Raw genomic sequence first — 26,942 nt, 5'->3', positions numbered from 1 at the left:
GGAGGAAAAAGTATGTGAGGCCCTAGCTTAATGACTTCTCCCAGAGCTAATTGGAGCCAGGAGTGAGCCAACCTTGACTCCAATCAGTGTGATGATATTGGATGTGTTGCTGACAGCTGTCCTGCCCTTAAAAAACACACACCTGTTTTGGGTTTACTGGTTTCAAGAAGCACTGTCTGATGTGAACCATGCCTCGCAGAAAAGAGCTCTCAGAAGACCTACGATCAAGAATTGTTGACTTGCATGAAGCTGGAAAGGGTTACCAAAGTATCTCCAAAAGCCTTGATGTTCATGTGTCCACGGTAAGACAGACTGTCTACAAATGGAGAAAGTTTAGCACTGTTGCTACTCTCCCTAGGCGTGGTCGTCCTGTAAAAATGACTGCAAGAGCACAGTGCAGAATGCTGCATGAGGTAAAGAAGAATCCCAGAGTGTCAGCTAAAGACCTACAGAAATCTCTGGCACATGCTAACATTTTTGTTGACACATCTACAATAAGGAAAACATTAAACAAGAATGGAGTACATGGGAGGACACCACGGAGGAAGCCATTGCTGTCCAAAAAGAATATTGCAGCACGTTTGAAGTTTGCAAAAGAGCACCTGGATGTTCCACAGCACTACTGGCAAAATATACTGTGGACAGATGAAACCAAGATTGAGTTGTTTGGGAAGAACACACAACACTATGTATGGAGAAAAAAAGGCACAGCACACTAACATCAAAACCTCATCCCCACTGTAAAACACGGCGGAGGGAGCATCATGGTTTGGGGCTGCTTTGCTGCCTCAGGGCCTGGACAGATTGTTGTCATTGATGGGAAAATGAATTCCAGAGTTTATCAAGACATTTTGCAGGAAAACGTACGACCATCTGTCCGCCAACTGAAGCTCCGCAGAGGATGGGTGATGCAACAGGACAATGACCCAAAGCATACAAGTAATTCAACAAAACAATGGCTGCAACAGCACAGAATACGCCTTCTGGAGTGGCCCAGTCAGAGTCCTGACCTCAACCCGATTGAAATGCTGTGGCATGACCTTAAGAGAGCGATTCACACCAGACATCCCAAGAATATTGCTACACTGAAACAGTTTTGTGAAGAGGAGTGGTCCAAAATTACTCCAGATCGTTGTGCAGGTCTGATCTGCAACTACAGGAAACGTTTGGTTGAGGTTATTGCTACCAAAGGAGGGTCAACCAGTTATTAAGTCCAAAGGTTCACATACTTTTTCCTCCCTGCACTATGAATGTTTACATGTTATGTGCAATTAAACCATGGCAACATCTAATGTTTGTGTTGTATTATGTTCAGCAGACTGTGTTCTTCTATTGTTGTGACTTAGATGATGTTCAGAGCACATTTTATGCCCAATTCATGCAAAACTTCACGTAATCCCAAGGGGTTCACATACTTTTTCTTGCAACTGTATGCTTAAGGGGTTAGCGTGCAGTAAATGCTTCATTTTTTTTGAGGGTGCGGAGTTTTGCTGACGTACAATGCTCATACATTTTGGGGAGGGCGGGGGGGGAGGTGCAGTTTGGAATCTGTTCTAGATGCTGGATGACCTTGTCCCCGCAGTGTATGTAGGCCATGGAATGTGGAGATAGATGGTATATGTACCAAGCCAATCCAACCACTATTTACCTTTATCTATTCACTTTACCTATTTATCGTAGCCAGGATTGGATGGAATGGACAGAAATCACTTCATGCCTGTGGCCACCTTTAAATTGATCTGACTACAATTTGGAATCAGAAGACAATTGGTTGCTTTGGCATTTTGCACTTGAACTCTGCACTGCCTTACTAGATAAGCCTGCTCTAGTTCTTCTTTTTCAAAGCCCCAACTCCAAGATAGTACTGACTAAGATAATTTAATACAACCACGTGTAAAATATACACTCATTTTATCCCACATGTTACAGAACCAGTTTGCTGGCTAAGCTGACATTAATGAGATCAAATCTGTAAATTCATTATGGGCTATTGATGTCACCAAGGCCTCAAGATGGCTGCAGTATAGAGCACAACAGGAAAAAATTTTTAACCAAAAATATGAAAAAAGGAGTCATTCGGTCAGCAGCTGTAGGAAGAGTCCATCCTGTGTTGGATGCCAGTTCACTTTCAGTTCTACTTATGTTTTTAAAGTTAAATTAAAAGAAAAAAAAGGCAGCAACATTGATCAGCAGCTTTGCTTTAAACTGGAGACAACCCAGACTAAAAAAAAAATAAAATAAAAAATTATAAAAAATAGAAAAATAAGCTGCACACAGCTTGCATTGATTGGTTTGTTTGCAGGTACACAAAGGAGACTGCAGGTCAGGTGCCCAGGATAAGCTGTGTGACACTCAGAACCTCATGGCTACTTGGCCAAGTCTATATTTTGACCTTCCTTGGCTTAGGGATTCTTTGTTTCAGTTGTACTGTCCTCTCCAGCCTTCTGTCCATTGGGCCTGTGACGTTCTGAACTGTCTTTGTGTGTCTGTAAGTCATCGAAGTAAGGATGGGACAAGGCGCTGAATGCCGTCACCCGATTTGCAGGGCTAAATGTCAGACATTTCTGAAAAAAACAAAACAAAACAAAGAAAAACAGATGTAAGTGTGGGAAGATGATGTCTATAACTGCCTAATTCAGTTCTTCTTAAGTCTTACAACAACTCAGGGGTGTAGCCTAGCTGCCAAGGACATGTGTTACATGGGGGTGGGGCATACCTAAATAGCCCATCATATGACGTCCTGGACTTAAAGTGGAGATACCGGGATGATGCCTGCAGCTATCGTATCTTTTTTTTAAAGCCAGCTATGCCCTGTAATGTAAAAGCAATCCTAGCGACGAAATAGCAACTGGATTGCTTTTACCGGGGTGCCTCCCCAGCTCTCCCGTGCAGTCGGGCAGCCCAAAACCATGTAGGATACCATTACCACAGGGGCGGACTGACCATTCAGGCACCCGGGCACTGCCCAAGGGCCCAGGGTCAGTAGGGGGCTCCATGAGATGCCCCTGGTACCTTTCACAGGATTTTTGGGTGTGGGCGAGGACACGGGCCCATGATCCCCTATTGCCCGGGGCCCCATGAGTTGTCAGTCCGCCCCTTCATTACCATTAAATGTTTTTTTTTTGCTGTTATTTTATTCAATAAACTTGTTTCACCCTGGAAGCTGCTGCCTTGTGTGAATGACATAGACACACACCTGAACTATCCTCACACATGGATGATCCAGAGCCCATTACTAACTGTCATTATTTTGGGGAGTTCATTTGTGTTTAATGACTATTGCTATCCCACTGTCTCAGTGGTCACTTCTGGCTCTATGCATTACAATGTTCCAATAGTTGGAATCTAGCACCTGGCTTCTTTAGTAACTCTAAACTAGTAACCTGTAAAGGCTTTTAAAGCATCCCCTATAGAGACTTTTAGGTATCATAAATTTTGTATGTAAGATCAAACCGCGCAAATCCACAATCAACTGAAGTCACAAAGCTGCAAAAATATAAGAGGATATCGTCTCTTAAAAGGTTAATTCAAATGGATACTGCGCTAGGTGAACCCTTAAAACTTTATGAGAACTATGGAGACCTTCACACCTCTGAAAAGTGATCAAAAATTGAAAATAAAACACTGTAATAGTTAAACAAAATTAGTGCATACATATGCCCTATGAGGACCCTCACCCCTCTGAAGGGCAGCCCAGGCAGAGCCTCCCTCTGATGTTATTGCGCTGTCGGCCATCTTGGATACGGTTCATGTGAATTCTTTTAATTGTTCTACAGCTTGTAAGTAGGATCCTATTTGCGCAAATAAAGAATTTTTTGATAAGTATTGCACTATGAGAGGCATGTTTTTTTTTTCATGACCTTGTCTGGCACTACACTTTTAGTTTACATTCGAGTTGGAGTCCGGGAAGTTCCATGTTTTGGGGCGTGATACGGGATGTCTGCCAGTGCTCTACATTTTAAAGCTGGTTGGGACCCCCTGTAATTAAGGGGTCTCCATTTCTGGTAGGCCTCCATTCATTACTTTGGTGGTGGTGGTAATATTACTTTGGTGGTATTATTGTAGACAATGCTGTAAGTGCAAATGTAGATAAACTTGCTTGAACTGGTCACCAGAGTGCCCAGTTCAAGCAAGTTTATCTACATTTGCACTTACAGCATTGTCTACAATAATACCTTTGATTTGTGGAATTTTCTTCTCATACTTATGGACTATGGTTTATGTCTATATGGACTTTTTGTTATTGTATTTTTTGTTTTTGAAAATTTTCTACTAATCTTTATGTATATTTGAGGTGAATTTTTTTGCACATTGAGATTTGACCTATTCTCAACCTTGATCACTTCTCAGAGGTGTGGGGGTCTTCATAGGGCTCATAGATAATGCATGATATTTTATGTTAAATTGACCACACGTATTTATGATTACTGTACTCAGTTTATTCAATCAATTTTTTTCAAAAGGTACCATAAATTGATGGCGCTCTATGGATGTATGCAATTTTATAGCATGGCATGTTAGGTATCTATTTACACGGTGCAACATTATCTTTTATATTTTACCAAACAACATGTTATTATATATCATGATTGAGCGCACTAAAATTCATTAATATGTATTTTTTCCAAAAAAACTGTGTTTGAAAAATACCATGTTACATAAAAAAAATTGTAAAACCCACTATTTTATTCTCTAGGGCCTCTGCTAAAAAAAAAAAATAATAAAAAGCACTATCCATCCATGAGAGAGTGAAGGTGCGCTTTAAAGTAGAGCTCCAGGTTCCCCCCAAAAAATTAATAGTCAGCAGCTACAAATACTGTAGCTGCTGACTTTTAATATAAGGACACTTACCTGTCCAGGGATCAAATGATGTCCTCACCCGAGCCAATCCGTCAATCAGGTTCGGGTACAGGCGCCGACATGTTAAGTGAGGGAAACTGGCAGTGAAGCCTTCACAGCTGGTTTCCTACTACGCATGCATGAAGCTCGCTGCGGGATCTGTGAAGTGTCTCAGAAGGCTGTGGGGGGCCAACTTCCAGCTCAGATCGCCGTGGCACATCTACCCAGACGTAGGAGCAAGTACCTGTCAAAATCAGGTACCTGCTTCCCCCTCCCCCCTAATAAGTGCCAAATGTTGCAGTGAAGGGGGTGGTGGGTGCCAATAAGCGGAACTTCCCCTTTTGGGTGAAGTTCTGCTTTAAAGAGCAAGAGTTTGAATGCAAATTGCTTCTACTGTGCTCTCGCTGCAGAAAATAGTTTTAAATAACAAAGTGGAGTGGTGTAGTGTGTTAGCCTTGCTTCATAAACTCCCAACCCTATGCATACAAATAGCAAACAAATATAAACATCTGAAATAAAATTGGCCCTAAACCATCCTACTTCTCCCTTAAGATGGGCCAAATACATTTATGTTAAGTGTTGCACTGACATGGAACTAATAAATTCAGACATGCAATCTTTACGTTTTACTGTAAAATCTTCTTCCTGTCGGTGCCTTGATATTGGTGGCCAAGGTAAATTAGGATGAGCGCCTCTGTCTCTGCAGCCACTACTTCCCCATAGACATGAATAGGCTGCCTGAACGCAGCACCTGGCAGCTCCAGCTGCTTAAAGGCATGGCCCTTTCACAGACTATGGGTGTCAGCATATATGGGAATGAGTCTTAAAAGTAAAGCTTCACTTTAGGACCAAATGCCTTCTTACTGACAAATTCTGATAAAAGTTGTAAAAACTCACGATTAGTAAATCTTTGCCTAGTTCATCAATGTCTGGAACAATGTCTTCTATGGGCTTCGGGTGCCGGAAATGGAAGGCTTTTTGTGGGATGGCTACTTCACTAGGCCACGCGTCTTCTTTTGGGAGACCAATGACACTGGGAGGAGGAGAAGACACAAGGTGACTACTTGTGAACCCATTATGGCTTACCTATTTTAACCGAGGATACTTTTTTGTGTATACAGTGGGATTTAAATACAGTAGAAACTCTTCAATCCATTTAGGTTGAGATTTAGATTTGTGGCTCTTTTAAACATACACTACAGTCAAATGTGGAAACAAATCCTTGAAGTGCAAGCCTGGAAGTCCTTTTTTTCTATTAAAACTGGGAAGGATTAAAACCTCAGTAAGAAACTCTTCAATCCATTTAGGTTGAGATTTAGATTTGTGGCTCTTTTAAACATACACTACAGTCAAATGTGGAAACAAATCCTTGAAGTGCAAGCCTGGAAGTCCTTTTTTTCTATTAAAACTGGGAAGGATTAAAACCTCAGTTAGAAACTCTTCAATCCATTTAGGTTGAGATTTAGATTGGTGGCTCTTTTAAACATACACTACAGTCAAATGTGGAAACAAATCCTTGAAGTGCAAGCCTGGAAGTCCTTTTTTTCTGTTAAAACTGGGAAGGATTAAAACCTCAGTTAGGTTAATATTATTGTCTGTGTTCTCCTGTCTCATTGATGACCATTTCTCTTACCACTGACATAGGGACAAGAAGTGAGGTGACATCTTCCCAATGGGAACACAGACAACAGTTAGAAAAAACTTGGCATTTGTAAAATGAATGATCCTTTGATTGAACCGAATACAAATATCAGACGTGTGCACAAATGCTACACCAAAAGGCAACTGTGTCAAGTTTTATTGCTGTCTGGGTCCCATTGGGGAGATCTAACCTCATAATTTGTCCAGGTGACCATAAGTGTTAGAGAAAGTGAGGAAGAATCCAAAATCTTCCAATGGTGACACCTGTCTTGGTGACAACTGTCAGAGTTTTTACTGCTAACAAATCAAGTTTTTCAAGTTTGTGGTTTGGGTTCCATTGGAAAGATCTAACCTCTCAATTTATCCTGGTGACGAATAATGTTAGAGAAAGTAAGGAAGAGTCCAAATTAATCCAATGGTGACACCTGCTCTGATGTCAGAGTGCATTACTCCTCACTTTGGGGAAATTTCCACAAATATCCTGTTGTGTCTCTGCTAACAGGAAGCAACAGGCAGAGATAGCAGTAGAAATCTGACAGAGTTTATAACCTTTGCCATTTAATCCGAAATGTAAAAAAAGGTTTTGGCATGAGATTACACGTTATTTGCGTTAAAACATGTTTCTGTTACTTAAACAACTGTACTTGCTACACAGCACACTCACTATAAAAAAGCCCCCAGCCATGTAGCCTCCAACCAGAGGGAAATGGCTGGGCAGTGGGTTTCACAGCATTAGATGACCACCAATAATACTGAATTCACTAGTGCAGGTGCTGAGATGCAGAGGCATGTCATAAGTCAACCAATAAAAGTGCTTAGTAAGCACACAAAATTGGTTCAGGACTAAATAATTGCTATACTGTATGGCCAAACCCCTCCAAATGATTGAGGTTTTCTAGTAAAAGGTTCTATTAATGGTACAGCATACAAAGACATTTTGGACAATTTGGATTTCCCACTTTGTGGAAACAAATTCCGATCTAGGATAACTGTGTTCCTGTGCACAAAACCAGTTGCATAAAGACATGGCTCAATGAGTTTGGTGTGGAGAAACTAGAGTGACCTGCACAAAGCCCTGACCTCGACTGGCCTCTAGAGTTTCTGATGAGTTTGTATGGGGGGAAGTTGTGTCCATTCAGCCAAAAAAAGCCACGTTTGTGAGGTTAGGTATTGATGTTGGATGAGAAATCCTAGCTCATAATCAGCATTTCATCTCAGCAGGATGAGATCAGGGCTCTGTGTGGGCCACTAGTGTTCCTGGTGAGTTTGAATGTTGGAATTTGTGTCCATTTATGTAAGGTACTAATGTAGGATGAGAAGACCAGGCTTGCAATCAAAGTCCCAATTTACCCCAAAGGTGTTCAGTAGGGTTATAGTAGTAGGGCTCTGTGCAGGCCACTTCACACCAAATTCATTAGGCCATATCTTTATGGAATTGTGCACAGGAACACAGTCATCCTGTCACATCTCATTTCATCTCATAGGTGTCCAGTTGAGGTCAGGAACACTAGTGGCCCACACAGAGACCTGACCTCAATCCTACTGAATGCCTATGAGATGAAATGCCAATTATGAGCTAGGTATTCTCATCCAATGTCAATACCTGACTTCAAAATGCTTTTTTGGTTGAATTCCCACATACAAACGCATCAGAAACTTCAGTGGCCTGCACAGAGCTATGACCTCAACTGAACACCTATGAGATGAAATGAAATGACACTTTGTGACAACGGTTTGGTGAAAGCCCTTTTCTGGTTCAGGATGACTGTGTTCCTGTGCAAAAAGCCAGCTCCATAAAGACATGGTTTAATGAGTCTGATGTGAAGTAATTTGAGTGGCCCACACAGAGTCCTGACCTAAACCTTACTGAACACCTTTGGGGTAAATTGGAACTTTGATTGCAAGCTAAGTCTTCCCAGGATAAATCAATACCTGACCTCAATGGACAGAAATTCCAACAATTTACCAGGAAAACTAGTGGCCTGCACAGTGCCTTAATCTCAATCCTACTGAACACCTATGAGTTAAGATACCAATTATGAGTTGGGTCTTCTCATTTAACATTAATAACTGACCTCCCAAATTCTTTTTTGATTGAATGGACACAAATACTCACATACAAACTCATCAGAAACTCCAGTGGCCTGCACAGAGCCCTGACCTCAACAAAGCACCTATGAGATGACATGAAATGCCACTTTGTGCCAACGGTTTGGTGAAAGCTCTTTTCTGGTCCTAGGATGACTGTATTCCTGTGCACCAAACTAATGCCTGCACAAAGCCCTGACCTCAACCCTGCTGTACACTTTTAAGATGAATTGGAACTATGTTTGCAAGCTAGGTCTTCCCATCCTACATCAGTACCTGACCTCAATGGACACAAATTCTAGCATACAAACTCACCAGGAACACTAGTGGCCTACACAGAGATCTGACCCTACTGAACACTTATTCAATGAAATAACAATTATGAATTAGGTCTTCTCATCCAACATCAACACCTTGCTAAATGGACACAATTTCCCACATACAAATGAGAGTAAGGTCTTTTCATCCAACATCAGTACGTGACTTCACAGATAGAGCACAAATTTGCAAATACACACCAAAATATTGTGAGAAGAGTGGAGACTGTTATAGTCTCAAGGAGGGAAGATCAACTGTATGGTTTTGGAACGGAATGTCCAACAAACTCCTATAGGTGAAATGGTTAAGAGTCCTCACACCTCTGACCTTATAGTATATGTCTTCCAGGGGATAGGCCATCTTTGTAGCTCATTATCAGCCAGCTCAGTCCTTCATGACCAGTCTGACAAATAGATGTTTCACAACAGGGGTGTCCAATCTGCAACCCATGGGCCATATGCAGCCCATTCAATATCTGGTTGGTGGATGGATGTAGTAGCAATTCTCTATGAATTCTCAGATATTTGGGTTCTAATTTTGCCCTTTGTGTACTTCATCCTTGAGAATAGAATTGCATGCAGCACAAGACAGCTATGAATGCATCCCAACACAAGATCATAAAAATGTGTTTACACTTCGCAAACACGTAGCCAAAGAAAAATTTGACAGTGTCTCTTTACTGGACTTTTATAAGTTTTATCTTCCCAAAGAAAAATCTCCCACTCTTCACGCCTTATTCATGTCATCAGTTTTCAGCAGCACCTATATTTCTGAGCATCTATTTTCAATGATGAAGTGCACACAGGGCAAAATTAGAACCAAAATATGAGAGTTCATTGAGAATTGCTTCTAAATCTATCTAACCAACCAGATATTGAATAATTAGTGTATAAAAAAAGTGTCCAGGAACACCAAACAGTAATACCACACTTAAAATGGCCGCTACGCTACTTCTGCTTTCTCGGGCAACATTACGTCCCTTGACGCGTTTCGTCACTTCCTTGACTTCCTCATATGACACCCCTTATGAGGAAGTCAAGGAAGTGACGAAACGCATCAAGGGATGTGACTTGGGACATTGCCCGAGAAACTGGAAGTAGCGGAGCGGCCATTTTAAGTATGGTATTACTGTTTGGCGTTCCTGGAAGCTGCTTGAAGTGGAGTCATGGGATCTTTTATGCTATTTTATTGGCGTTTTATGTAAGCATATTTCTATTAAAGCGTGGTGTTATACATCTCAAACATACTGCACTATTTGGATTTGTTTTCTTTCTATGAATGGTTTGGAGTACTAAGGAGGCAAGAGTACTGGAAAGAGCATTGGGGGATCAGAAGGTATCCATAAGGTTTCGGTTGATCCGTATCCTCCTCTGGACTTATTTTAAAAAGGCTGGCCTATTATTTATTTGGCATTTACTGGATTTATATGGAGAGTTTTAAATTGGAAGAAAGATTTATGGACTTTAATTTTGTTTTTTTCACGGAACAATTGTATGGACACTAAGAAGATTTATTATTATTATTGATTTATACTTTCAAGGGTGAAAGTGGGACTTTCGTTAGTGATTTTTCTCAGGTAATTACAGAATATTATTTGGACACCGATTCATATTTATAATACCTTAGATTGTACACCCCTTGAGGGTTAGGGACTGATGTGAATGTACAATATATATGTAAAGCGCTGCGTAAATTGACATCGCTATATAAGTACCTGAAATAAATAAATAAAATATCCTTATCATTAGTGCATTTTGTGTGTGGCCCAAGACAATTCCTCTTCCTCCAATGTAGCCCAGGAAAGTCAAAAGGTTGGACACCCCTGTTTCACAGGCTTCCCTCTGTATTACAATAACTATAGATCAGTGATGGCGAACCCGTGGCACGCGTGCCACAGCCGGCACGCCGAGCCTTATCTGTAGGCACGCCAGGAGAATCCAGCGGCGCGCTGTCTTCCCGGCTGTAGTGTGCGTGACAGCCGGGTCCCCAGTGCGCATGCACAAGAAGCAGTGCTCTTTGTGAATGGTAAGGCGGTACCTGGGACACATGACAGATCCCAGAAGCCGCCGGACCAATCACAAAGCGCAGCGCTTCTCGCGCATGCGCACTGGGCATCCGGCTGTCCGACGAGCGCCCACACTACAGAAGCCGGGAAGACAACGTGCGGCTGGATAAAGGAACAGGTAAGATAAAAAAAAAAACTCTGCGGAAGTAAGAGCGGGTACCTGTCAAATTCAGGTACCCGCTCCCCCTCCCTCCCCAAAGGTCAGCAGTCATCCCTGTGCTGTCCGCAGTCTCTGGTCATCCCTGTGCTGTCCGCAGTCTCTGGTCATCCCTGTGCTGTCCGCAGTCTCTGGTCATCCCTGTACTGTCCGCAGTCACTGGTCATCCCTGTACTGTGTCCGCAGTCTCTGGTCATCTCCTGTACTGTGTCCGCAGTCTCTGGTCATCCCTGTACTGTCCGCAGTCTCTGGTCATCCCTGTACTGTGTCCGCAGTCTCTGGTCATCCCTGTACTGTCCGCAGTCTCTGGTCATCTCCTGTACTGTCCGCAGTCTCTGGTCATCTTCTGTACTGTTCGCAGTCTCTGGTCATCTCCTGTACTGTGTCCGCAGTCTCTGGTCATCTCCTGTACTGTGTCCGCAGTCTCTGGTCATCTCATGTACTGTCCGCAGTCTCTGGTCATCCCTGTACTGTGTCCGCAGTCTCTGGTCATCCCTGTACTGTGTCCGCAGTCTCTGGTCATCTCCTGTACTGTGTCCGCAGTCTCTGGTCATCCCTGTACTGTGTCTGCAGTCTCTGGTCATCCCTGTACTGTGTCTGCAGTCTCTGGTCATCCCTGTACTGTGTCTGCAGTCTCTGGTCATCTCCTGTACTTTCCGCAGTCTCTGGTCATCCCTGTACTGTCCGCAGTCACTGGTCATCCCTGTACTGTGTCCGCAGTCTCTGGTCATCTCCTGTACTGTCCGCAGTCTCTGGTCATCCCTGTACTGTGTCCGCAGTCTCTGGCCATCCCTGTACTGTGTCCGCAGTCTCTGGTCATCTCCTGTACTGTGTCCGCAGTCTCTGGTCATCCCTGTACTGTGTCTGCAGTCTCTGGTCATCCCTGTACTGTGTCTGCAGTCTCTGGTCATCCCTGTACTGTGTCTGCAGTCTCTGGTCATCTCCTGTACTGTCCGCAGTCTCTGGTCATCTCCTGTACTGTCCGCAGTCTCTGGTCATCTCCTGTACTTTCCGCAGTCTCTGGTCATCCCTGTACTGTGTCCGCAGTCTCTGGTCATCCCTGTACTGTCCGCAGTCTCTGGTCATCTCCTGTACTGTCCGCAGTCTCTGGTCATCTTCTGTACTGTTCGCAGTCTCTGGTCATCTCCTGTACTGTGTCCGCAGTCTCTGGTCATCTCCTGTACTGTGTCCGCAGTCTCTGGTCATCTCCTGTACTGTCCGCAGTCTCTGGTCATCTCCTGTACTGTCCGCAGTCTCTGGTCATCTCCTGTACTTTCCGCAGTCTCTGGTCATCTCCTGTACTGTCCGCAGTCTCTGGTCATCTCCTGTACTGTCCGTAGTCTCTGGTCATCTCCTGTACTTTCCGCAGTCTCTGGTCATCCCTGTACTGTCCGCAGTCACTGGTCATCCCTGTACTGTGTCCGCAGTCTCTGGTCATCTCCTGTACTATGTCCGCAGTCTCTGGTCATCCCTGTACTGTCCGCAGTCTCTGGTCATCCCTGTACTGTGTCCGCAGTCTCTGGTCATCCCTGTACTGTGTCCGCAGTCTCTGGTCATCTCCTGTACTGTCCGCAGTCTCTGGTCATCTCCTGTACTGTCCGCAGTCTCTGGTCATCTTCTGTACTGTTCGCAGTCTCTGGTCATCTCCTGTACTGTGTCCGCAGTCTCTGGTCATCTCCTGTACTGTGTCCGCAGTCTCTGGTCATCTCCTGTACTGTGTCCGCAGTCTCTGGTCATCTCCTGTACTGTCCGCAGTCTCTGGTCATCTCCTGTACTGTCCGCAGTCTCTGGTCATCTCCTGTACTTTCCGCAGTCTCTGGTCATCTCCTGTACTGTCCGCAGTCTCTGGTCATCTCCTGTACTGTCCGTAGTCTCTGGTCATCTCCTGTACTTTCCGCAGTCTCTGGTCATCCCTGTACTGTCCGCAGTCACTGGTCATCCCTGTACTGTGTCCGCAGTCTCTGGTCATCTCCTGTACTGTGTCCGCAGTCTCTGGTCATCCCTGTACTGTCCGCAGTCTCTGGTCATCCCTGTACTGTGTCCGCAGTCTCTGGTCATCCCTGTACTGTGTCCGCAGTCTCTGGTCATCTCCTGTACTGTCCGCAGTCTCTGGTCATCTCCTGTACTGTCCGCAGTCTCTGGTCATCTTCTGTACTGTTCGCAGTCTCTGGTCATCTCCTGTACTGTGTCCGCAGTCTCTGGTCATCTCCTGTACTGTGTCCGCAGTCTCTGGTCATCTCCTGTACTGTGTCCGCAGTCTCTGGTCATCTCCTGTACTGTGTCCGCAGTCTCTGGTCATCTCCTGTACTGTCCGCAGTCTCTGGTCATCCCTGTACTGTGTCCGCAGTCTCTGGTCATCCTTGTACTGTGTCCGCAGTCTCTGGTCATCTCCTGTACTGTGTCCGCAGTCTCTGGTCATCCCTGTACTGTGTCTGCAGTCTCTGGTCATCCCTGTACTGTGTCTGCAGTCTCTGGTCATCCCTGTACTGTGTCTGCAGTCTCTGGTCATCTCCTGTACTTTCCGCAGTCTCTGGTCATCCCTGTACTGTCCGCAGTCACTGGTCATCCCTGTACTGTCCGCAGTCTCTGGTCATCCCTGTACTGTGTCCGCAGTCTCTGGTCATCCCTGTACTGTCCGCAGTCTCTGGTCATCTCCTGTACTGTCCGCAGTCTCTGGTCATCTTCTGTACTGTTCGCAGTCTCTGGTCATCTCCTGTACTGTGTCCGCAGTCTCTGGTCATCTCCTGTACTGTGTCCGCAGTCTCTGGTCATCTCCTGTACTGTCCGCAGTCTCTGGTCATCCCTGTACTGTGTCTGCAGTCTCTGGTCATCCCTGTACTGTGTCCGCAGTCTCTGGTCATCCCTGTACTGTCCGCAGTCTCTGGTCATCCCTGTACTGTGTCTGCAGTCTCTGGTCATCCCTGTACTGTGTCTGCAGTCTCTGGTCATCCCTGTACTATGTCCGCAGTCTCTGGTCATCTCCTGTACTGTCCGCAGTCTCTGGTCATCCCTGTACTGTGTCCGCAGTCTCTGGTCCTCTCCTGTACTGTGTCCGCAGTCTCTGGTCATCCCTGTACTGTGTCCGCAGTCTCTGGTCATCCCTGTACTGTCCGCAGTCTCTGGTCATCCCTGTACTGTCCGCAGTCTCTGGTCATCCCTGTACTGTGTCCGCAGTCTCTGGTCATCCCTGTACTGTGTCCGCAGTCTCTGGTCATCCCTGTACTGCGTCCGCAGTCTCTGGTCATCCCTGTACTGTGTCCGCAGTCTCTGGTCATCCCTGTACTGTGTCCGCAGTCTCTGGTCATCCCTGTACTGTTAATTAGTTTGCACTACTGTACGAGTTGTTTTTTCTAAACCAAAAGCTCGATATTCAGGTTTCATTGCAGTGTTGGCACTTTGAAAGAAATAAGTTGGTTTTGGGTTGCAGTTTGGGCACTCGGGCTCAAAAAGGTTCACCATCACTGCTCTAGATTATATGACTTTGTAAAGAGTTCTAAGGAGTGTACACAAGAGGGAGATAGAGCCCCACATACCGTACAGCCTGGTGCCACTGATGGGTTTATTTCATACAGTGAAAACAAAACTCATATGCAATATGAACAAACTTATAAGATTTGAATGTTTTTGGTAAAAACATAATTGTATTGACTTACTCAAATATTTTTTCTAGCTGATCCACGTCTGAGGTTCCACAAAACAGGGGCCTTAAAGAGAAACACAGCATTGTAATTAGTCAACATGCTGATCTGTTGGGAACAATCTTTAGTATAATGTTATTGTATTTGAAAGATGACATACTTAAAGCTCAAGTTTGGATAAAATAATTTATTTAAATATTTTCCTCAATAGACACAAATGATACAAATTCTCTTTATGTGCATCAAATGTTTTTGCAAACCCAGATAACACCTTGTAAACGTAGCAGTTACATCATTGCTGTGCTGTACATAGCCAGTGCATGAAGCAGAGCTGTGGAAGGGACCCAGCGTGTCCACCCCCTACAGGCTGCTTGTAGAAAACCAAAGGGGGGGATGGAGACAAGACCTGTCACCATGCACAAGGAGGGAGAGCAGCAGTGACTGGTCTTTCACATTGGATAACTGTATTGATCTGGAAGAACTACAAATAGACACCAACATTCAATTTAGAATACACATGCCTCTTCTATTCAACCAATATTTGGTTATCCCAGTGTTCAGCTTTGAACAAACATTAAATACACTCACCGGCCACTTTATTAGGTCCACCTTGCTAGTGCCAAGAAAATCTCCCCCCCCACCATTACACCACCACCACCATCCTGAACCGCTGATACAAGGCAGGATGGATCCATGCTTTCATGTTGTTTACACCAAATTCTGACCCTACCATCTGAATGTCACAGCAACCAGTCTGCCCATTCACCTCTGACATCAACAAGGCATTTCACAACTGCTGCTCACTTGACATTTTCTCTTTTTCGGACCATTCTCTGTAAACCCTAGAGATGGTTGTGCATTTAAATCCCAGTAGACCAGCAATTTTAGAAGTACTCAGACCAGCCCATCTGGCACCAACAATCATGCCACGTTCAAAGTCACTTAAATCCCCTTTCTTCCCCATTCTGCTGCTTGGTTTGAACTTCAGCAAGTCGTCTACATGCCTTAATTGCGACTATGTGATTCGCTGATTAGCAATTTGTGTTACCAAGCAGTATGTGCCCCCAGCAGTGTAGGATTCACCAATTCCCCACAGCATGCTGTGGATTCATAGGTTTACAGTGGGGCACTACAGCAGGGGTTTCCAAACGTTCTAAACAAAGGGCCAGTTTACTCTCCTTCAGACTTTAGATGGGCCAGACTTTGGTCACTGGGAGTAGAAAAAGTCCCAATGTCAGTGGAAAAAAATAATGCCCCATCTTTGGTGTCAGTGGGAGGAATTGTACCCCATTGTTGGTGTCATTGGGAGGAACTGTGCCCCATTGTTGGTGTAATTGGGCCCTGTTATTGGTGTCATTGAGAGGAATTGTGCCACATCGTTGGTTTCATTGGGAGGAACTGTGTCCCTTCATTGGTGGATAATTGGGAATTATGCCCCATTGTTGGTATCGGTAGATGAAATAGTGCCCCAAGGGCTGGATAAAAGCAGCAAAGGGCAGCAGATTGGAGACCACTTCACTAAAGTATGGGGATGCACAGCTGGAGAGGACCCACAGCAGGAGAAGATGTGGTGGTGGTAGCAGAGGAACTCTGATCTCAGTAGTTACACAGCTGACCCGTTTTAATCTAAATAGCCGTGACACCACCATGGAATTTCTATTCTAGGGGGCACTAAAGTGGGGGAGGGGGTGCCGCAGCTGGAGAGGGCATAAGCTGGGAGAAGGAGGATGCTCTAGCCCCAGTAGCTCCACTGGCCGGTTTAAACGTAGCTCCTGGCAGCTGTGACACCAGGGAATTTCTGAGCTATTCTGAGCTGTTGATCCAACCCCAAAATATATCAAAAAGCTAGCTATCTATTATTATGATACAATCACAGATGTCTGTACCTTCAGGAGGCCCTGGCACAGCATTTCTGTGGAATTCATGTGAATATTTCACACGTGCCTAAAGAGATGCAAAATGTTGGTTCTCAACCAAAAACCCAACATGTCGTCACTCTTCGGTCTTTGATCATCTTCCGTGGAAGAAATCCAAAAGAATATTCTCACGGCCTCAGGTAGACGGCCATGACATGGCCAACCTCCCGTTTATCTCCGCAGTGTGATTCTTTCCAGAAATTGGAATCGCACTGTATGATGATACAACAGCTTCTTGAAGAGCGTCCAAATTTTCAGCAGACACCCGCTGTACAGCTCTCAGCCAGATATGTACTGATTGAGACCATCTGGCGAAGAGAAAAGAATGGATGCTGGAAATGATGTTGTTTATAAGACAAGAATGATCATTCATAAGTGTTGGTTGGTTGGTGGGTTTGGTTACTGGTGCCTACAGACATGAGATGAGTTGGAGGAAAAGTTGGATTCCATCTGACACCAATGCTCATACAATCCACTAAGTGTTAATAGTCTCCCTTCCCTGTTGATCCAGAACATTTCTTACCCTTCTCCCCAATGTCTACCTCTGATGTAACCATCAACTCCCAATCCATCTCCAACTCCACCCCCTCTTCACAGCTCATCCCATTAGAGCTCCTGGTCTATTTCTCACCCTTGCTTACTTCACTGCTGATCTTACCACTGCACTTGATCAGTTTGTTACTCTGCTCCCCACTCTCATTACCTGTGTTTTCACCAACTCTTGGCCTGTGGGTAGGTGTAGCGTGGTGCGGCAGACAGAAAACACGCAAAGTCCAGTTGCAATTTCAAGAATATATTATAACAAAGTCCAGCAAAAACAAACAGGCCCACTGGTGAAAACAACCTGACTGGGAGCACTCACAAGTTGTGACAGCAAAGGGGCAGTACAGTAATGGACCACAGGAGCCAACAGCGTCTGTTTTGAGAAGTGGAAAATTGTGACCTGGCTAGTCTGCACCCAAATGGGGAGGCTTCCAGGAAGGATAGTGTGTCCCTACACTTTTCCTACTTCTTCGGAACCTTTTCCTGCTGACAGACAGGGGACCTGTCCCTACTCTAGGCACTTGCAAAATGCGCGCCAAACCCGGGGTCTTAAATAGACACTGCCTGACCCAAGATGGCTGCTGAAGTCAAATGGGGTGCCAGCATCCAATCAGATAGCTTCCTCCCTGTAACTGAGTAAACTATAGAGGAACTAGATTGCTCTGGACTTCCTCCATCCCATGCATTGCCGTTGCAGACGAGCATTACGTGCAGCAGAGAAAGTATACTGCACTTGCCTGCAGGCCCATCTACCTTCCCACTCTGACCTCACTTTAGCTCCTAGTCCCACTCTGCTGCAGCTCTCTGCCCAGCTCCTTGTCTATTTAACACTCTTTTAGCCCACATTGCTGATTTTACTCTAGCTTCTGGTTTATTTCTCATCCTGCTCTCCAGTCTCTCTCTGCTGTTGGCTTCCACTACAAATGTACCCCAATTTTTCACTGCTGCTACTTTCTACCTCACTTCCCCCCCCCTCTGATGCTAATGCCACCCCAGGTCTCGGTGCATTTTTCTATCCTCATTTTACCCCAAATGCCAATCCAATTTCCACTTATATGTGCTCTCATCATGATGCTCTCCTTTCACTACTGACCTCACCCCACATCTGACCCGGGACAGATAAATAAGTCAGGAGTTTTGGCTTCCCTTTTTGCATGCTTGCTCCAGGTCAAATCGTTTTTACAGACAGTGCTGCTACTGTATTAGAAATTACAGGACCCCATACAGCCTACATGACAGCCCCCTAACCCTCCCCCCCAAAAAATATCAAATGATATTTTTCCTCAAATGCCACAGATGCGATGTTATGCTTTGCAGCTATGGCAGAAATGATACCCCCATTGAACAAGACCCATGCGGTTGCAGTGTGCTAGTGCGAGAATAAAGCAGGCTCTTCAGAGAACAAAGTACATTTGAGTCATTTTGTTTTCAAATTATTTTTTAGAATTTTCTTTTTTCTTACAATTTTCTAAAGAATTGTATTATTTAATTTATTTTTTCATATTTTTAACTGCCCTGTTGGGGGCAGTGATGGCTCACATTTGAGACAGAGAAAGGGACTGAGGGCATAAATTCATCAGACCCTCTATCAACTGCACTGGGCAATGAATAAATGTGCTGAGAGACTTCTTGTTCATTCACAAACTGACTACGTAGTAAACACAGTTTACTATGCTTCAGTGATGAATGGACACAGGCGCGATCGGTATAGACAGCGCTGCAGGGAGAGCCACAAGAGTCAACAATAAGGCAGTACAGCCAGCCCTCCTGCTCAGCAGGTGCTGGGGCCCCCTTTTGAACTGATGGGGCCCGGGCCTGGTACAGAAAGGCCAGCTGTACTGCCTTATCAGCAGCCCTGTTTACAGAAAGGACATACGCGATGGCTGCTCATAGTAAAATTTCCTTTAACCCCTTCCCACCGCCCTGGCGTGATGGAAAGGAACGGCAATTGTATAACCACAGTCACAATGGTCATATGATTGGAGGCTGGTCCCGCCAGCTACTGATCTTTAGCCTGGTCTGGGAGCTGTCTTTGACAGCTCGCTCTTGGGGCTAAGAGCATGCACGGAGCGCACCTTCAGCACATAAACTTTGGCCACTCAGCAACACATATGTGCAGTGTGTGAATGTTTTGCCACTGCACATATGCGTTGGGCTGTTATAAAGGGATTAAAGTATATGCAAAACATCATCTTGTAAAACCATCCATTCAGTTTAACATAGAAATGAAAGGCAAAATATCTGTGTATAGATATACAAAAACTTTATAAATACCCTGTTTCTAGAAGCAATCACATAACTTAGGCAGCTTTGCAACATAAGCAAAAGGGGTTCCCAGATTGTCAGTTATTCCAAACAAAAGGAGTGAGGAGTCCTGAGCAATTTACTGAAGAAACCCTGCTCTAAAGAAGTAGTAGAGGCACTCTCTATCTTCTATGCTGACTTCAGTGAACTTTTGACATACATTGAGTTCAAAAACCGCTAAAAAGTTTGCGAATCTGTAAAAGTGTTAAATGATGCTGACGGTGTGTCCGATCTAGAGAAATCCCCTCACATAATCAGTGTGAGCCTTGGCTGTGTGCTCCCCCCTCCAGCCCTCAGTCTGGATTACTAGCTGCTGGCCATGGTTTTGCACTTGTTCTGTACTCCAGCAAGGTGAATTCCATTAAGTGGCACCTGTGTCGTGGGAAAGCATTCTAGCTATGTACGTAGCCTGAGCTGCGGCGTTCAAATCAGCCTTCGATGAGGCCGTGTCCTTGCCATATGACTTCCCCCTTACATAACCGAGCTGGGCTTGTTCTGCAGAACGTCATTGTTTCTACAATGATAATGGCCAGATCACTGCTGGATTAAAGGGAAATTACAATCTCTTTGCAGCTTTTTTTTTGCAGATACTGTATATGTGCAAAATCAGCTGGATGCATAGTTTTCCAATGAGTGTAAATGTCTTTAAAGCCTTATTGCTGTGTATAGCTTGTAAATATACTGTATATGCAATGTAAACATGTTTATACCATGACTTTGCTTACTGCTCCTCTTTGGCTGTGCACCTCCTGCCCTATTGCCTGTTCACGTATGACTAGTAATTCACTGACCCTGAACAATAATTTAGAGTTTTCAGACTTCACTGGTTGCATGCTTGTTGTAGGGAAACCATTCGCAAAGCAGTGAAGCTAGGATCAGGATCACAGCCACGGAGCTTGCAACTTCTTGTACCTAACGTTTTATTAACCTCCCTGGCGGTATGATTATTTCAGATTTTTGGTGCTGAAAGCGGTACCATTTTTTTGCATGGAAATATTAATTTTTTTATTGTAGGCCTGTAATTTAGGAATAACTTCCTGAAATCTGTCCGAACAAGAGTCTAGTAAACATCCCGGGTAGGATAAAACTTGAAACACGAAATCATAAATTATAATTTAATAAATACTCATAAAAAATAATAATATAATAATAATACATTTAATTCAATAATATAATCAAACCAAAAACACTGAAATTTGAAATATAGCGCCAAGTTCGCACATCACTGAGCAAAGTCGCAAAATCGTTTTCAGTGTCTGATGAGGAATTTCCCCCACGAATCATTATCACTCAATTCTGCAAGTGGTTCTGATTTACTATCGCTGTTCTCTAGCTGGTCTAAAACCGCTTTTGACGTAAAGGGACGCTTTTTGGACGCCGTGGACTTTTCTAAGTTTCCAGGCAGAAAGAACAGTCAAAATGCAGGCAGGGGACAGGACAAAGCACTCGGGACAAAATATATGTGAAATGGTTTGATACAGGAATGTTTTGCTATGAAATAATCGTTTTAAAAAAAATGTCATTTTTTTTAAATTTTCAATTTTGCCACCAGTTCCGGCGCCCGTACGTCCCGACGTCACAGGGACCGGAACACGGAAGCCCGATGCCGGCATCGGCCGGAGGAGATGGCCGGGGACGCTGCAGGGGACGCATCGTGGGAGCAAAGGACAAGGTAAGCGCTGTAGGGAATCCCTGTGCAACGCCGCATGGTAAGCCCGAGTGTAGCTCGGGGTTACCGCTTTTGGTACTGAAACTTTACCCCGAGCTACACTCGGGAATACCGCCAGGGAGGTTAAACATGGTGAGAAAAACATACAAACCACAACTCATATGATACAAACAATAATGGTGTGATCCTCCTGCGCTCCTAACTAAGATACCTCCTAACCCTTGGGGGCTGCTAACACCTAATCATATACCATGTGACAAGTGTAAATCATAAATGCAATGGTGCAGGGCTGACTTAATAAAAACTGTAAATAGTAAACAATAAACTTTTATTGTTTACTGTTTATAGTTTACAGTTTTTATTTTTAATTTTATTATTATGTCAGCGTTGCACCATTGCATTTATGATATCATATGATACAAAGCAACACCAGACAACAGAAGACAAGGAAACACCATACAGAGACACAGGAATACACATATAAGGCCCACTCAGGGGCCCAGATGGCACACTATAAGGCAGAGGGCTGCGAAGCCCACAATCGCTTGTAGAATACATAACAAACATTAAAAAAAAACACCAAAAACACAGAGAGAGCCTCGCCCTCTTGACAAAATATTTTCAGAGAATCATAGAACTATCAGATAACAAATGACGACCAATTGGTCTTTCTTAAACAAACCATGTGAAAGAAGGGAGAAAGAAAAAAGTAAGAGAAAATCCATAGAGGGCCAAGGTGTCAGGAACCCTAGACTCTCCCACTCCAGAAAAGACTGAAAGAAAAAAGAAGAGAGCAGAGGGAGGAAAGAAACAGACTAGCAAAAGAAGAGAAGTTCACCTGAAGGGAGAGCCGGAAGAGGCAACCCCCATGTAGGGGGATTGAGGGGCAAATCCCAACACATTAGAGCTTAGTGAGATTCATTTTAAAGTGGGAAACTGGGTGATAGTCCACCCAAGGTTGCCAGACTAAAGAAACCTAAAGAAATCAAGAGTTCAACAAAATGATGTATTTGCAAGTAACGAAATATCTCCGAGGGAGGAATAGCATGGCTCTCTCAAAGTTGTGCGAATGTACGCAAACCCTGACCCGCGATCAACGAATAAACAGTCGTAAAACCATGGGCCTTTTCGCTGCTGAATCTCCCAGGGGAAAAAGCAAACAGTTGAATAACTGAAGAAGAGGTAAGACAAGCGGGGGCATCCTGAACCCCAAACAAACCGCAGAATTTGACATTGTAAAATACAGGGTATAGGGAGCACACAAAAAGGATAAAGTAATTTGAGAAGGTAGGTCATTTTAATCGCATGAGCCTTACTGAACCAAGATAAGGTCATGGATTCCCAAGAAGAGATCAATTTGGTTATCTGAAAAAGTAGGGGAGGAATATTTGCCTGGTATAACAAATCGTAAGAAGGTATAAGTTTAACTCCCAAATAAGGAAGAGCGAAGGTCCATTGAAACGAAAATTGGAATTTAAGATGCGCCACAGTCGATTGAAGAAGGGAAATATTCATAGCCACTGACTTCACATGTAAACCCAAGAGATGAGCAAAATTAGAAGAAAATCATCTCCCACACCCCATCTCCGCAAGGCCCTCTGAAAATAAGTCCAAGAAAGAGCGTCAAAGGCTTTAGTCATGTCCACTGACAAAAACATAAGATCTCAGGGAGCTCATTCGAGCGAAGTGACTAATTAAAACAGAACACCAGACATTATCAGCCGCCTGGTGTCGAGACATGAAACCTACTTGATCCTTATCGATTAAGGTAGGGATTAAAACGCATTCAGTCTAGTGGCCAGGGTTTTAGGCAGAATTTTCACATCCACATTCAACACAGAAATAGGGCGGTAATTCGACCAGGATTGCTGATCCTTCCCTGACTTAGGAATCATCACTATCTGGGCCTTCAACATTTCTGAAGTCAGCTGACCGTCTTGCTTAAGCTGACTGAATACCTGGGTCAAAACAGGGACTACAACATCGCTAAATTTTTTTATAAAAAAGACCCATGAAACCATTTGGGCCAGCATGCTTATGCATCTTCAACAAATGAATTGTTGCCTAAGTTCATCTTGCATAATAACAGCACCCAACATGTCCCTCTGAACGTCTGTTATATGAGGTAAAGGAGTCTCCCGAAGGAACGTATCAATGACATCCGCCGGGAAATCCCCTGAACCGGCATAAAGTTTTGGAAGGTGATGGGAAAACTCATCAACTATATGCATAGGGTTAGAGGTTCTCAAACATTTCCAAGTTTTCAGAGTATAATGATGTTATCGAGGGACAAACGATTGTAACTTATTAGCTAGTATAGTCCTTATTTTGTTGCCATTTGTATAAAATTTCTGATGAGACCAGCGCAAATGAGGCTCAGACTCGTCAGTCAAAGGTTCAGATCTGTACAAAGGCGATCTACCTTCCGTTGGAGCTCAGCCATTGGAGACCACTTAAAGCACCGTGACCTGCTCAAGCTCACGTTCCAGAGCCCGTCTATGGTGGTCCCGTTCCCTACACCGCCTGGATGTCAATTATATGATATGGCTTCTAATAACCGCTTTATAAGCTTCCCAAATAGTAACTGACAAGGAAACCGTACCCAGATTATTCTGAAAGTAATCCAATGAATGGATCCAAAATCATCAACTACAGAGGAAAAGGAGAGGAGGGAATAATTAGATACCAGGTGGGAGCCCGTGGGCATTGAGATGGGACTGAACACTGCGTTAGGATAGGATCATGGTCAGACCAAGGTACCGTAGGAATCCCAATCGAGAGTAAATGTGGAAGGAAAGAAGGGGCCACAAAAACGTAATCAATACTAGAATGGCTAGAATGAGGATTGGAATAAAAGGTATAATCTCGAGAAGTGGGTTGAAATTCTCTCCAGGCATCGACAAGATTATGAGACCTGAGCATATGCCCAAACTCCACAGAGAGTGGAGAGCAGACTGCTGAGCCCGCGGGAGATTTTTCCAGTTTAGGATTGAGGACTAAGTTAGAGTCGCCCAAAAGCATAAGATGACCTTTCTGGTGAGTCTGAAGAATCGACAAAAGATGCGTGAAAAAACAGGTTTGTCTCTGATTGGGCGCATGATACATGCAGATCGTAACCACCACATCTTGTAGAGTCCCTACGACTATCAAATAGCAGCCCTGACGGTCCGCAACAACTTTATGCTCCTGAAAGAGCAAGGAGTTGAGAATCGCCAAGAGGACTCCCTGCTTCTTTACCGGCTCTGAGGCGGAAAAAACCCCGAGCATAACGTCCATCCAAAAACCATGGGGTATAAGAGGAAATCAGGTGAGTTTCCTGCAGGCAGGCTATATCGTCTTTGGAGGAGCGAAGATATTTAAAGACTTTGGTTCCTTTCTGGGGTGAGTTCAAACCTTGAACATTGAGTGACAACCAAGTGAGAGTCATGACAACACAAAAAAAAAAAATCACTCGACCATGGAGGCGCCCCAGGAGAGCATCCCCCACAGCCCCCAAGGCGAACAGAAAAAAAAAGAAAGTGGGGAAAAAAGGCTACCACCAAGGCAGAGGGAACCCTAAGAGAAGAGAAAGAACTTTGTACACAAATGGGTATACCACAGAGAAAGAAGCAGAAGCACCCATAGAATGCAACAAAGTGCAAAAACGATGCACTACGTGCATCTATTGGAACCCACAGAGCACGAAAATCCATACCCCACATGAGGGAACTAAGGAGGGTGGTATGTAGCACCCCGAATACCCCCCCTCTCGCCCATAGCAAATTACATGAGCATAAAACAAAAGCACACAACTAAACAATAACAATAGCAGCATTCTTTCAAAGGAGGACATAAAGTTAACAGGGGGTCAGACAATATCGCCCGGTCACAGACACACACAGCAAACAGTGTGCAGATGAATGCATGGAAAAAGGTTCCTGCACCTTTCAAAAAATGCAGCGACCAGCACCATGTGACTTCCCTGCAGGTCCCGCATCTGCAAGCGTGCTGCGTTTTTAGATGCATGTGAGTGCCATTCAGAATAAATGGCAGCCCCGCACGTTTTCAAAGAGTAGCACATTTTGACTGAAGGTAGGGCAATCGCAGCACAAGCCTGGTCATTGGAGGAGAGCAGGCTGAGTTCTCAGCACAGCCAGAATATGGACCACACTGTACTCTCAATCCTAGTGTGGTCAGTTTTCAACAGGAAAGCAGAGGGACTGGCAGGAACACCAGCTATTTCACACAAACGAAGCAATACAAAGTGAACAGGATATTTTTTCATACAAGTACATGGTACAGCAGGCACATGTCAAGAATATGAAATGTTGGGTTTACGTATTCTTTAATATATTTATACTAGTACACTATGGTTTACCTACAAAGAAGAACACTGCCCATTCCTGCACAGTGTGGGTTACAAATAAAATGTACGTGGTATGTGTGTTTGTATGTCCATATATATTTTATACCAAATAATTGAAGAGCTGTTTAGGGAAAAAATGTCGCCTTCCACCTGTGCCCTTAAACAGAGGCCTACGTAGCCTAAAGCCCCGTACATACGATGAGAATATCAGACGAACGATTGCCCATCTTTTTTCACCTGCTAGTCTCACATCGAAAGTGAAAAGGTTACTAAATATACAAAAATCCTCCTATGAAAGAAAAGAATTTGGAAAGTGATATCATGTATTGTATTGTAAATAAAATAAAAGTGCAGCGCTAGAAAATATATAAAAGTGACACGATATATAAAAGTGATCAGAGAAAGTCCCAACAATGGTGACCTAGGGTAACAATGTATCGTGTCACTTTTATATATTTTCTAGCGCTGCACTTTTATTTTACTTTCATGTGAGGATTTTTTTGGTTATCCTGTGTGCCTTAGCTGCTTGTACATTGAAAGGGCTCATTTATTATTCTCTGTTTTATGTATTGTATTGTATTTGTATTGTACTTCTGCCTGGCAGTACTAGGGTCGTTAGTTCGTATCCCAACCACGGTACCACCTGCCTGGAGTTTGCATGTTCTCCCTGTGCCTGCGTGGGTTTCCTTCGGGTACTCCGGTTTCCCCCCCATACTCCAAAGACATGCTGGTAGATAAATTGGCTCCTGTCTAAATTGGCCCTAGTATGTGTATGTATGAATGTGAGTTAGGGACCTTAGATTGTACACCCCTTGAGGGTTAGGGACTGATGTGAATGTACAAAATATATGTAAAGCGCTGCGTAAAATTGACGGCACTATATAAGTACCTGAAATAAATAATAAATATTTTCAGACGACTACTGTACTGATTAAACGAAAATCGTACGAGAAACATTTTTGCACTTGTCCCTTCGGATATTGTCGCACGAATTGTCGTGATCGTCTCTCGAAAGCTGTGTGCTAACGATTCGATTATTGGACGATTGGTCCTCGTACGAAAATATTCGTATGATTTTCGTGTGTATGGGGCATTATTCCCATAAAAGTTGATAGATTTTCCATTACAGACAGGAGTAATTCCCTCTAGCGGTTTTACCTAAATCCCAGTTGACAGAACCAGCAATAAACTCTCCTGCTTTGTCTTACATTCTAGATTCCGGGAACAAGCTATGGATCTAGAATTCCTGGAATCCAAAAGCAAAAGACTTTTCCTAACCCTAGTAACTTAGGGCAATTCTCCCCCAGCCCTGAGCCTTCCAGGGTTGCCAAGCTGTGTGCAGTCTTAGATGTCAGTACATGACATGTATTTGTAATGCAAAAAAAAAAAAAAGCAAGATACTACAGAGAGAGCCAAGGC

The 26,942-nt window shown here is 44.1% G+C and overlaps 1 protein-coding gene across 1 annotated transcript in view; it reads right to left on the bottom strand.

Annotated features, from left to right (window-relative positions):
* Positions 1-434: 434 nt before the first annotated feature.
* CDK6 (cyclin dependent kinase 6) overlaps positions 435-26,942 on the bottom strand; it is a 225,328-nt gene continuing 198,820 nt past the window's right edge. Inside the window, exons 6-8 of the mRNA XM_089692120.1 lie at positions 14,762-14,812; positions 5,737-5,872; positions 435-2,564 (exon numbers count right to left, since the gene is read on the bottom strand). Of these exons, the coding sequence (XP_089548246.1) occupies positions 2,403-2,564; positions 5,737-5,872; positions 14,762-14,812 (349 nt within the window). The 3' untranslated portion in view covers positions 435-2,402. The remainder of the gene's footprint in view (positions 2,565-5,736; positions 5,873-14,761; positions 14,813-26,942) is intronic.

Source organism: Staurois parvus, unplaced genomic scaffold, assembly GCF_062004578.1.
Source record: "Staurois parvus isolate SC_StPar_1 unplaced genomic scaffold, SC_StPar_1.0 ptg000576l, whole genome shotgun sequence".
NCBI classification, from domain to species: Eukaryota; Metazoa; Chordata; class Amphibia; order Anura; family Ranidae; genus Staurois; species Staurois parvus.
The sequence above is the reverse complement of the archived record's forward strand: the minus strand, read 5'-3'. Positions and strand labels throughout refer to the sequence as shown.